The 14,023-nt window shown below is 36.9% G+C and overlaps 1 protein-coding gene across 10 annotated transcripts in view; it reads left to right on the top strand.

Moving 5' to 3' along the window:
• The window catches only part of unc79 (UNC-79 domain-containing protein), a 149,744-nt gene that overhangs the window by 86,800 nt on the left and 48,921 nt on the right, over positions 1-14,023 (top strand). For 9 of the 10 annotated variants that reach the window (XR_014443471.1, XM_083137393.1, XM_083137400.1 and 6 more), the window contains 4 exons: positions 4,369-4,490; positions 6,718-6,943; positions 11,815-11,956; positions 12,191-12,431. Coding sequence is in view for 9 of the 10 variants with exons in the window: in XM_083137393.1 (XP_082993519.1) it covers positions 4,369-4,490; positions 6,718-6,943; positions 11,815-11,956; positions 12,191-12,431 (731 nt within the window). In the remaining variant the exon portion in view is untranslated. The remainder of the gene's footprint in view (positions 1-4,368; positions 4,491-6,717; positions 6,944-11,814; positions 11,957-12,190; positions 12,432-14,023) is intronic. The other variant, XM_083137409.1, reaches the window with a different exon arrangement.

Here is a 14,023-nt window from a genome sequence, read left to right as displayed (position 1 = left end):
TTAGTAAGGGATGACAAATGGTACAATTCAATTTTATAGTTTATCTTGCTTTTATTCCAATAGTCGTTGCAGCGAAGAATTGACTATTGGTGTCAACAGTAATACATTCATATAAAGCACACATCAACGAATAACGCTGTGAAAATTCATGGTCATGGTCTTCCCAATCATTAATTTGGTTCAAACAATTCACGACAAACATAAACATGCCCAAAAACTACAACAGTAATGTTTGTGAATTTAACACTTACGGCTTGGCATACCTAGGGACACATACGTAATGTCACATTGCGCAAATACAAATTAGTTTGTGATTTCTGATGCTTTTAGTGCCCTGTACAAAATTGTGGTTACTTTACAAGCGTTAATTATCAAGGAGCGCAGAGAGAAGCAAATTTATTTGGCAATCAGTTATTTGTGTGAGTCGACGATTTAATCAAATGCTCAATCAGAGACCCGTACAGTCAAGAGTCACTTAATACTTCAATAAATATAATGTTTACAACATTCTAGGCCAGCCTGAAGATACTTTAGTTGAATCACAATTCATTTGCGAAATGCAAATTTTGCTTTCACAGTACTGGGACGTATTTTTAGTTTCACTTTCACTTTTATGTTTGTCAGTGCGAACTAACTTGGATTCACAGTACATACCTTATTTTCTCTTTTGTGGATGGACCGATCCTAGACATACAATCCCATCCTTCGTCTTAACCTTGGCTCCAAATGTTCTCGTAACCGGCACTAGTATCCTTCTCTTTGGTTTCGTGAAAGTAGAAACGGCTGCACCATCTGCTTGACAACTTCTATTTCGGTTTACTGCATTATGAGGGTTGTTTTATTTTATTCTTTTGCTTTTTCTTTGACCGCACCTCTGATGGTGGTTTGTGGAAGTTGGATCTGCTAAGTTGAAAAGAGACTTCTTTAAAAACTAATCAAAAACAACACTTAATCAGAAAGAGAAAAGAGAGAGAGCCACTCTTTACGTGGCCACACACAGACCCTATTCCAAGTGTGGTGTTCCGTATAATAACAGGTATCCCTTGAGAGACCTGTTAAGCAACTGACGAACTTTAGCCTAAATTTCAGAAACGGTAGCTAGTGGAGGCTTTGGTAGTCTTATGATTCACTGCAATGATAACAGGTCAGGCACCTTTGAACGACACATTTATTCACAAAGAACACCTCTTGTGGCATAGCCACCACCAAACATGAACATTTCACTGTACATAAAACACCCAAAAGAGATATACAAAAGGATTCTGTACTTACATATCAGCCTATTGGATATTATATCTTTCATACCTGGGTGCCACACACACTATTTCACACTCAATAGCCACATCCCGACACATGGCCATTTCTGGAGTATACACCACTAAAAATTATGAACTTCATACTTCCTTGGAGTGATAAAGGCAGTTGGGGAGTGATGGCTTTCCTGGCTTTTCTTCTATGGATGGCTGAAAACAACATGGATATTGACTGATGTTCCATGGATGCTGCTATGGCATTCGTTTGCCGACCATGCGGTCTGGACTTTCACTTTTGATGAGGGGCACAGAACTCGGTACATTGCCGAAATTTGCACTGGGATCCTTAGATGTTGTCTTGAACACAATATCCCACTTGGTCACACACACTTAGGTCCATATTTACTATATTTGGACCTTAGATCCCTGTTTCCCTTGTGAACCATTTGTTAACGGCACACGCGGTCATTATCGTACTGAATTTTGCCAGCAACTTCACCTCTGACCTGCTCTTAGGTGGGTCTGGAATACAAGTGAGCTTGAACGACAAGCTCAAATCATAATAGGCCATCTGTTTGCCTCCCTGTGTGACATCACAGCCTTGAAAGCTTCTCATTGGCTTGCTGTGGTCACCTGAGACTTTTCCTTGTCTGTGGAGGTTCCAATTCCTACCACCAGATGGCCGAGTTATCAATTGATTGAAAAGTGTAAACAAAGGTGTTTTTTCACCTTTTCTGGCTTAATTATGCCAGATAAATGCAAATGAGTTTACTTTTCATAAAATAGGCATTATTTTACCTATGGATAAATGTTATCTTTGGTTTTTAATAAAAGATAAGGGAATTAGCAAATATGTGATTTGGGGCACATGGTTTTTGGTATTCAAGATGGCTACTGTCAGCCTAAAAATTGTTGTTTCTTAGTAAATAAGGTAATTCTATCCCTTCCATGAGTGTAACAAATGGTTTGTAAACATTACCCATGATGATAATCGGGGGAAGTATAAGCCTTTGGGAAGATAGCTCTCAAGTTTTTTCTGATACTAACCTAATGCCCCTTGCACTTAGGTTAGGTCTGTGGTTATTTGTGTGTGGGCATGTATGCCCATCTTGATTGGTCATAGCATGTTGACTCAAAGTCTTGCTCCTTTTTCGGGTTTTGCTTCCCTATTCAACCAACCCAATATGCTCGGCGAAACCACGTTGAAAGTGCAAGAGTTCCCGTGTCAGCGCCAAATTCAGCAAACGTGCACAAAGTTAGCATATTGTGTTCGTAATGTTTTCTTCTTCCAAAAATGACTCGTAGTATTTGAACAAAATAACTATGCCCATTAGTTCTACGTTATAATGCACTGCCTGGCACGTAGTTGATGATGGGAACACTAAATCAGATCGTGTAATCGTGCAGTCTTATTTCCCTCAAAATACGACTAGTTACAAAGTCCTCGAATGTTCCTCTATGATATCACAAAAGTCCATTCACTAAACGTGCACCATAATAGTTTTGATTATAGTCTTCCAACCATTTCCTCGTAGATCAACTTAGCAAACTGTATAGATGATCGATCATATGTATATGTGAGTACCTAATATGTTTGAAGCCCAATATGCCCCCTTGCGTGACTTGACGCTGTCTTACTTCACCAAAAGGCAGTGTGCTTAAGGTCGCTCCGGGCTGTGTGCCAGCGAGAGCAAGGCAAGCACGCACACCCTGACCTCTAGCAGCGACTTGCGCTACTGTGTCACTGAACAAATGACTGACGCTCCACATAAAGACTTGTCAGAAGCGAACTGAGTGTTTTATGTAACTTAAAATATTACTTTAAATCATTTATTTGGTGTTCGCAGAAAAAACACGTCACAACATGTATGTAGTCTTGTTTATACAGGGTGAGTCAAAAGTCAGGTTACATAGGGATTTATACATAGTATCTTCAGTGTGTGTGCCTTAAACATCAATGCATTTGTGCATGCGACGTTTCCAGTATTCCAGAACCTTTTGCAGAATGTCTGAGATAATCATATCTGCACATTACACAATGCGTTCCTTCAGAGGCTGGATGTTATGAATCTTAACTGAGTAGACGAGCATCTTTAAGAACCCCAAAGGATAAAATCCATTAGTCTGGAGACTGCAGTGGGCATTGAATGCGATCATGGTGATTGATCCATGCACCATGAAATTGGACATTCAACCATTCACGGACATTTAACAAGACAAGGAAAACTTCCTATGTAACCTGCCCTTTGACTCACCCTGTATATATATGAGTTCAGATCTTCTATGACTGATAAGTTATTATTGTTGTATAGATGTAAGCCTGCATAAATTTTTGATTGGAAGTGTTCAATTAACCATTTTAATAGGGTTACTTGGAAAGTAACTCTTTATCAGTCAAGTGTGAAAGAAACAGATTAATTTTCAGTGGTAGTTCTTGCCCATTGGGGAGGTTAGGTGTTGCTGGGGAGGAGAGGAGGCCAGCTGGTTGAATAACATGGTTATATTTTCCATTTTTCATCACTAAGTCTGAGCACATGGAACCTTTCTCACTTGTTCGAGAGTGCAATAAAACACATTCAAATTGGAACTCTTTGTGGCATTGTAGGTCACCAAAGTGGCCAGATTTGAGAGGGAAATCTTCAATATAATATGTGGTCATAACTCGTGGAGAATGAACTACAAAATAGTGGAAGACTGAGCACCTTCAGAGACCTATCATTTTTAAGCATCTCAAATGTCATATTTACTGTGAGGTATAAAGTAAGACGGACATGGTTTAGTTTTTACCCAGCTCATTTATTGTTGAAATCTGATTGAGATGTTCATCATTATGAGACTAGAATTTTAGGCATAATTACAGAATTGTGGATGACATACTTGATTTTTATGTCCTTAAGATATAGTGGCAGGTTCAAGGAATCTTATTTCCCTCTAACTTAAGTCTCAATAGGTGTTAATCGAGCTATATGCTTTACAGAGTACCCCAATAAGGCTTTTTAATAATTGTTTCCTAAAAATAGGTAGTAATTGACTGTAAATACAGTAGCACCACTAGTTTTTGCATTATATAACTTTATTGTGTATTATAATTAGTTGTGCAATTCCTTTGAAATAGGCATTTCCTACCGAAGATAAAACCATATCCAAGACCCAAAATATAGTTCTTCGTCACTTATATTTGCTCTTGGGATATAATCAAAATGAACGAGGATTTCATGTACCTCCACAGAGACTGAGGTAAAAGTATTGAGCATGCAATCAATTTGTGTGTAATAATAATAATATCATGATGTGTTGCTTTTTAGCATATCAAAATTTTGTTTTTTTTATTTTCCTTTGTTTCTCTTTCTTCATTATAATGTGTTTGAGCTTAATCTTAGCTTCCTTAATGGATAATTTAATGTTTTATCAATGTACGCTACTACTTACTTTTTCTCCTTTCAATGTCCTAAGTTGCATATGTGTACGACAACTTAACATATGTCAGTTAAGTAGGAAGTAATTCATTTGCATTTTCTAGTCTCAATTTTTGTCTGTGCGGAAGATTATCTTTTAACATACGGGTCATTCCATGCCAAATCATCACAGCTCCCAATCATCTCAGATTTTCATAAAATTTAATAGGATGGTGGAGGACATGAATTAACTCACATGTGTACAATTTTAGCCCTCGGTGATACACGATGTTTGTACAGCAGGGTTACCAACTTCATAAAATATGTCAAATTTATACTTACAAAGTCAACAAAAAAAATCATAATTTTTTTTCTTCTATTTATGGTATAACTTTCATCTTGGGCTTATTTTGAAGCTAAGGGAGCATAGTTTTCATAAAAAAATAGTCTCATATGAAAATACTGAAATTTTCATATCAAGGTCACATGATGTGACCTTTGACCTTAGATATCTAAAAAAAATGTATCTTCAATTTTTGTGGAAGTAAAGTATGTTGTTGTACAGTTAAATGTAATCTTTGTTTGGTGTATGTTTCATTTTGGGCTTATTTTGAAGCTAAGGAAGCATAGTTTTCATAAAAAAAATAGTCTCATATGAAAATACTGAAATTTTCATATCAAGGTCACATGATGTGACCTTTGACCTTAGATATCTAAAAAAAATGTATCTTCAATTTTTGTGGAAGTAAAGTATGTTGTTGTACAGTTAAATGTAATCTTTGTTTGGTGTATGTTTCATTTTGTGATGGCTTTAGCAACAGGAATAAAAACAATCTGACAGTAGTATATGCTACATTTAGTGAACACCTTACAGTCTAGTAAAGTAATGTCGTTTTGGGAACTAATTGCAACAGAAATTAAACCAACTGCCTCTATAGTAAAAAAAAAATGTGATGAATCCGATTTTGAAGAGTTTACCACTCTGACCTATAGGATCAACACCATCTTGAAAAAATGGCGCCAAAGTCCACCTTGAAAATTTAAAAAAAAATAATATCTCTGAAAAGGTGAATTGTACACATAAAGTGAAGATAACCGAAATGTTAGAGCAGAAAATTTGTTTAATTATGGTTTTTGTTTTATGGAGGTACCTTGAATCCTAATTGAATTGGAGAGCTCCAATTATTTACTTAATTTTTAGAATTGGCATAAAAGTTTGTTTCTGACACAAATAACAGCAAATATGTAACAAACTATGTGATTTACGTCCTAAAGTCACTGGACCAAATTCATAGCTTATGATTTCTTATAGAAAATGGTTATGCTCCCTTAGCTTCATAATAAGCCCAAGATGAAAGTTATACCATAATTAGAAGAAAAGTTATGAATATTTTTGTTGACCTTGTAAACACAAATTTGACATTTTTTATGAAGTTGGCAACCCTGCTGTACAAGCACCCTGTATCACTGAGGGCTAAAATTTTACACATGTGAGTTACTTCACTAAGAAATAAAAACAAACTTATACACTTACAAACAAGATAGGTGTAATGTAAAGATGCTTCTCATTGGATACTCTTGGACAATTGATATCCACAGAGAAAATGCCAAGATAACAACATTAGTTACATTATAACATGCTTAAGACTACACACTGCCATTCCTGAATTCACAGGATGACTGTACCAGATAGAAACTCATGTCAACAAATAAAAAAATGTTGTAGAACAACCATTAGCAGAAGTTGATTGTAACTAACCATAGGAAGTAAATGTTCTATATTGTTGAACTTCAGAGTTCTTAATTAAAGATACATATACATTTTGTGAGTAGCATATGATCCAAGAACTCAAATATAGTAACTCTGGAAGTATTAAATTAATTTTGTATATGTATGACCCACTTTTGCTGAATCTACATAGATATATAAGCATGCTAATTAAAGTCCAATAAATGACGAGAAACTCTCAGTGCATTTCTGTTCACCTTTAAATGTTTTATACAGGATTTAAATTTAAATAGCTGCTGATGGAATGCAGTGTACTTCAAAATAAATTTGTATTTTGCAGAACATCGCCTGTGTTCAGTGCTTTCCTCTCGACACTTCCTCAATTACTTGATCAGAATCACCACATGGGATCGATGCTACTGCCTACAAGCTTAATACTTCTTCAGTACTGTCCAAGCCCTCACCACAGCACAACGGAATTCCAGCAGCCTACTTACGGTCTCTGGTTTCTGGAACCATATGCAAGGAGAAACTGGTTAATGTCATTAGTGGTAATTTTGTACAAGGTGAGAAGATTTGATCTTTACTTCCATAATTTTCTCAATTAGAGGTACTTCTTCCTTAGCTTGTTGTTTGATTTTTGAGAATCTGGATCCATGGTAGAATATAGCCTCCCTCTTCCACCAATAATATGAAAACAGCATTAGTTCTGTGGTTCTGTTTCTATAAGGTATGTACTGAAAGTAATGAGTAGTGTTGGGCGATATATCGCAATATTGAAAAATATCGTCCAGGTGATATCAACTAGATGATATATCATCATGATATTTTAGATATCATGTAGATTATATATCATCACGATATTTGGCAATACATATCATGTTGGTGGTATATCATCACAATATTTGATGATATATTGTCATGATATTTGGTGATATGTGTTGTGTTGGAGTAATTCCATATGAAATCAACACAGGCCACAACCTGACCATCTCAGATTTTCATGAAATTTGGGGAGTTGAAACTATGGATGGAACTTAGTAACTATGAAAATTTTGAGTCTCGTACATCTTGTAATTGTTAAATTATTCAAGGTCAAAGTTCGCATCAATTGTCCTCTTTGAGCCCGCTTAGCTATACTAAATGTGCTGTAACTCCACCCCTATTTCGCCTAGGAAGCTCAAATAAAGCTTATTGTACAGGGAATAGAACAAGCTTTCCAGTGATATGTAACGAGCCTACCTTTGGATAAAAATATAATTATCATGTGACCTTGACCTTTGACCTTTAATATCTCAAAACACGTCATCACCAAAAATCGTGAAAAAAAATATATTTGTTCCCTCGTGCCATACTCTAAAACATATCAAAAAATAATTCTGGGACAGGAATGGGATCAGAAGATACAAAATAATGTGTATAACTATGTGACTTATAAAAGCCTCATTACATGAATTATGACGAGTCAAATGTCCCTTAACACCCCGTACAAAATCAAAAGGAGTTATCCTGGTCATGAAAGAAATAGGTTAGGCACAGGGAGATCCCTAGCTGTGTGTGTCAAGCGCAGGTCCGGCATATTGTTGACCGCCATATTGAATTCAACGCACAAAAATTCAAAGCAAAGGGGGTGAATTATATTTTTATCCAAAGGTAGGCTCGTTATATATCACTGGAAAGCTTGTTCAATTCCCTGTACAATAAGCTTTATTTGAGCTTCCTAGGCAAAATAGGGTCAGAGTTACAGTACATTTAGTATACTTGAGTGGGCTCAAAAAGGGCAATTCATGCGAACTTTGACCTTGAATAATTTAACAATTACAAGACACACGAGTCTCAAAATTTTCATAGGTACTAAGTTCCATGCATAGTTTCAACTCCCCAAATTTCATGAAAATCATAGATGGTCAGGTTGGAAATTGCACATATCCGTGTTGATTTAGCATGGAATGACTCGTTCGTGCTATAGCTTCATGATATTTTAGAGATATATTGTCACAATATTTGGTGATGTATATCATGGAAAAAATATTGTATTGTCTGTGATGATATTTTCTTGACGATATATTGTGATATCAAATTACCGATATCGTCTATCCCTAGTAATGAGCCAAGTGATATTACTAAAGTCAGTAACCACTATTTTTATTCTACCTATGGTAATGCATAATTTGTGTCTTGTTCTTACTTTTCCACTTAACATCCAGATTGGTCAACACATTTGCACCACTGTAACGACAGCTGGAAAATGCAAGTCTTGTAGAAGTCCATTTTGGCACAACGTAACCACCACTGAACCTCATCCTTCACATTGTCATTGTTGTCAAACGTGGTACCTAGAATGCTCTTCTTCAACGGAGCAAACAACTGAAAGTCGGATGGGTCTAGGTCTGGGTTGTGGTGAGAGTGGGTATCAGTTTCCACCCCGTCTTTTCAATTTCCTGTATGTGCACCCAGTTGTATGCGGACCGGCATTGTCATGTTTCAAAATGACACTGTGCTTGTAATAACCAAGTTATCTATGTTGTCCTGTAGAGCACTGTGTCCAAGGTTCACATAATGAGCAATTTCTCTTACAGTTATCCTCCTGTTACTTTGGATAATATTGTCAATCTGGCATGTGTTGTTGCACGTGGAAGCTGTTTTCGGTCTGCTACTACACGGCTTATCAAGAATGTCTGTGTTACCATCACTAAATATGTTTTGTCTACTTTTTCACTATACTGTAACCCATGCTGGCATCTCCATAGAAGTTCTGTCAATGCTGACGAATTTCTGCAGCTCTAACGTTTTCACTAACAAGAAATTCCACGACAGCACGTTGATAAAACGAACTGTCTGTGGATGCCATTTTTCTCTGACAGCGAAAGGGCTCATGCAATGGAAAACAGGTAGCTGTACCTGCTATATGTGTGGTAACAACCGAAATGGTCAAGGCTCGCGAGTAATCGAACAAGGCTCACTATTTTCAGTACATGCTTTGTACTATGGATGGGACAGCTTAATTGGTACTTTATCAGTATCGGCCAATATGGGCATATCGGTGTATCGATTTATCAGTGAAATTACCAATAATTTTACCAATTTGATATTTATGTATAAACATCTTACCTTATGGATATAAGCATGTAATCTCCTGCAACGACCCAAGTTACGTTGTAGCAAAAGATGTATTGTTTATTTGTTTAATTTATGTACATGTTCGTTTTACCCAATGTTATTAGTTCATTATCAAGGAAGATTTCAAGTGTTATCACACGTTTAGGAGGGCCTGTATGGTCATATGATAATTTTCTGTGCGATGTTGGCAACTCCGCAAAAATAAGCGAGTTGGTAATGATGGGAAAAGTTAGATTTTTTTCTTTCTTGCATTTTTGGTTAAAAAGACAAAGGAAAGATGACTTTAATGTAAGTATAAGTTTGTGATTTTTCAAGGCATTATGTGAGTAATTTTGTGACTATTTCTTGTTTCTAATCTGCTGCAAATAGCAGAGTTGAAATTTAAGTGAAAGATTTGCCTCTGCAAAGCTTTTCTAAAGTAGATATCTCAGTGGAAGTGTCTTTTAAACGTGTAGAGTCACGTGTGTTAACTAGTTTCTAGTTAAATCGATTACTGTTAATGAAACATTAGTTATGTGATATTAAGACTGTTACTTAAACTCAGCAAGACCCTTAGTGTAAAAGAGTTTTCGTACTCCTAGCCGGGGACGTAGCACTCCACTCCATATTTTTTTTAAGTAAATGTCTAAATATGCAGTTTATTTTGCATTGCAAAATCTTAATTCATCTGGTAATATCCATTTATTAAGTAGGTGAGTGAACCACTTGGAATTTTATAACAGTTGGGCTGAAAAGTTCGTAGGCTAACATAGTAAAAAATATTTTTTTGACAAAATTCGATTTTATTATTCAATATAGTTGCCTTCGAGGGCGATACAACGATTATAGCTGTCATACAATTTTTCGATGCTATTTTTATAGTACGATTTCTCTTTAGCCTCAAAATAGGCCTCAGTTTTGGCGATTACCTCTTCATCAGTGCTAAATTTCTTTCCAGCGAGCATTCTTTTAAGGTCTGCAAACAGGAAAAAGTCACTGGGGGCCAGATCTGGAGAATATGGTGGATTTGGAAGCAATTCGTAGTCTAATTCATATAATTTTGCCATCGTTTTCATTGATTTGTGACACGGTGCATTGTCTTGATGAAACACTACTTTTTTCTTCTTCAAATGGGGCCGTTTTTTCGTGATTTCATCCTTTAAACGCTCCAACAACGCTATGTAATAATCGCTGTTGATGGTCTGGCCCTTTTTGAGGTAATCGATGAATATAATACCATGCGCATCCCAGAATACTGATGCCATAACCTTGCCAGCCGACTGTTGCGTCTTTCCACGCTTTGGATTCGGTTCATCACGTGCAGTCCACTCGGCTGACTGTCGGTTGGACTCTGGAGTGTAGTTATGGAGCCATGTTTCATCCATTGTAATATATCGACGGAAAAATTCGTGTTTATTACGGTTGAATATCGCTAAACATTGCTCCGAATCATCAAAACGTTGTTGCTTTTGATCGATTGTGAGCACGCGCGGCACCCATTTTGCACACAGCTTTCGCATGTTCAAATATTCATGCACAATATGTCCAACACGTTCCTTTGATATTTTTAAAGTCTCAGCTATCTCGATCAACTTCACTTTACGATCATTTAAAATTATTTTGTGGACTTTTTTGATCTTTTCGTCGGTAACAGCCTCTTTGGGGCGTCCACTGCGTGCATCATCTTCGATGCTCATGTCGCCTCGTTTAAATTTAGCAAACCACTTCTCAACGGTTGATTTTCCTGGTGCAGAGTCCGAATAATGTTTATCAAGCCAAGCCTTGGCTTCAACAGTATTTTTTTTTCGCCAAAAAGCAATGCTTTATTAACACACGAAATTCTTTTTTATCCATTTTTTTCACAATAACAAAAGCTGCTTCACTCACAATGCTATATCTCATGAACTAATTATCCGGCAGCTGTGAAATTTATACACGTATCTTTTGAAGGTTAGTACTAAGTAAAAATCACATGGATTTAATTCTAGTAACGCCATCTATGAGTCAGCCTACGAACTTTTCAGCCCACCTGGTATTGGATCGATAGAATATTGATTACCGGTATCAGTAAATTTTATATCGGTACTTGTTCAGTATCAGCCAAAATTTCATATCAGCCATTCCTAGTTTCTACTCCAGTGTCTAGTAGCTTGTAATTGTTCTTGTGTACCTATAACTGTTGTTTTTATTCTAATTTTATTTGTGCATAAGTAATAAGTTTCATTATTAGCTCTATTGTACTGGCCTAGCTGTAGTGCCTAGCCTAGTAACTTATAATTATTGTTGTGTATCTACAAGTACAATTTGTATTCTGAAGTGATTTTTTTTCTATTTGTAGTATCAATATGACCAGCTGCCACTTTCTTCTCAAATACCTGTTTTGGTTAGAATTGTACTCAATACACTTGATTCACAACATCACCAATGCAAACGTATACCTGCTACTGTGGTAATGGGACCTCCACCTTGTCGTTCAAGAGGTAGGTGAACAACTTACAGTCCAATACAAACACACTGGTTTCGTTTTTCTCTTGATAAACTTACCTAAATGTCGCAACTATAAATTTTGGATCCTAAAAATACATTATTATTGCAAATGATCACATAGTGCATTTGTATAAAAAGTTAACATATCTAATTGATTCATGTGTAAATACAGCAGAACGTATTTATCTTTATTATTACAAATATTACATTCAATCTTATTCACCTAGATGTAAGTCAAGCTTCTTTGGGCACAGATGGTGAACACTCGCTGGAGAAGTTTGAGACGCCGCCGTTATCTCCGATGTTTTCCAGCGATGGAACTAGAGTTACAATAAGCACCAAAAGCAGCAGAGCCCTATTCCACAAGACTCATTCCTTTGGCATGGGGACTCATTGGGAAGAAGGGGTGGATCAGGAGGAGAAATTTTCCGAAGCAGGACCACTGGGAAGAAAAATGCCTGATAGCAGGTAAATGAATGCAGTTTTCGTTTTGTTTTGGTGCCCTACCATTCCCACGATAAGTAACAATAATTGAAATCTCAATTTTGGGTTATGTAGAAGACATTGAGAATTTATATGTATCAGGAAATTTGAAAATAAGCTAGAATTTGGGAGAGTATATCTGACCATTTTAAATCAAGAGGTGATGTAAGAGGTGACATTTTCAGATGACAGTCAAGTGTGAACCTCTCTTTCAATGCTGAACTCCATAAACTGCATTATACAAACTGAGGCTATGTCACATGGATGCACAGCCAACAAAATCCTCTGTGGGCAGCATTTTGTCCTCATATGTGCTTCTATGTAGCCTCAGTTTTTCATATTCTTTTATTCTTGAAAATTAGTTTTTCTTGGCATGATGAGTTTTAATCCACATGCTACCATCTTTTAATTTGTGAGACCTAGTGGGCCTCCTAGATTGCATAGTGGTAACACTGTTGCCCTGTAATCAAGGGATCACAGGTTTGATTGTTGGAGGCCCTTGATGGTTTGGATCCCACTTTAAACTGTAGGTCCTGTCCTGATTAGCCTATCCGTGTACTCAAAACAAACGTTTGAGTAAGGTTTGTAATTTTTAAGTGGCTTGTCTCTAAATGTCAGAAGTGCCTAAAGTTGATGCACTCCAAATTTTAATTGCACTAAATCAAGTATCCTCATTAAATAATTGTCATAATTTGGCTAAGCACATACCAAGGTATAGTCTTTCTTCTTTCTATTTTGTTTATTTCATGGCACTTTTCTACCTCTTGGGGTAATTCCGACAACAAGGATGAATAATAAACTGGTGAAATGGATCATGGGACAAACAATAATATGTCAGTACCTTAACCATGATTCAAACCTGGGACTTCTGACTTGAATGATTGTTGTTTTAAGCCCACTTTATGTGCAGAATGGCTAGTCAGCCTGGACCTACAGTTTAAAGTGTGGTCCGAACCACTGTGCAATGTGTGTACACCTGGTACGAACTCAGGACCCCTTGATTACAAGGCAATGACGTTACCACTATGCCATCGAGGAGGGAAGGGACCTCTAGCTTCATTGCACATTACACTAACTGCTACAGAGGCGGACTCAATTCTAGTCACAATGTAATTGATCTGTTTATCTCATTCACATGGAGGGCCTCCCCGATGGCGCAGTGGTAGTAGCATCGTCGCCTTGTAATCAAGGGGTCCCGTGTTCGATGCTCGGTGGAGGCACACAGTGGTTCGGATCCCACTTTAAACTGTAGGTTTAGTCCCAATTAGCCTTTCTGTGCATAAAGTGGACTTTAAACAAAAATTCACTCACTTGCTCATTCAAATGGAGTATTCTTGTAACTTCCCTCAGGTGCTCAGTTTACAAAGTGCTTACTCTTGTGTTCATCATATAAGCAGAGGGAGGAGCCACTCAAGCATGTGTTCATTAATATAGACTCAAGTGAGTAGATTTCCATGTGCTATGCTCACATTAGTTTCATTTGTACTTTAGTTTACTTGGAACATAACAGACAAGCCATTTACAGCTGTCGACAGTTTATACTAAATTGTATAAAGAGGAAGGTATCAGGTCATCCC

The sequence above is a fragment of the Lepisma saccharinum genome, chromosome 1 (assembly GCF_977018435.1).
Source record: "Lepisma saccharinum chromosome 1, izLepSacc3.1, whole genome shotgun sequence".
Lineage (NCBI taxonomy): Eukaryota > Metazoa > Arthropoda > Insecta > Zygentoma > Lepismatidae > Lepisma > Lepisma saccharinum.
This window is presented reverse-complemented; position numbering and strand designations above follow the sequence as displayed.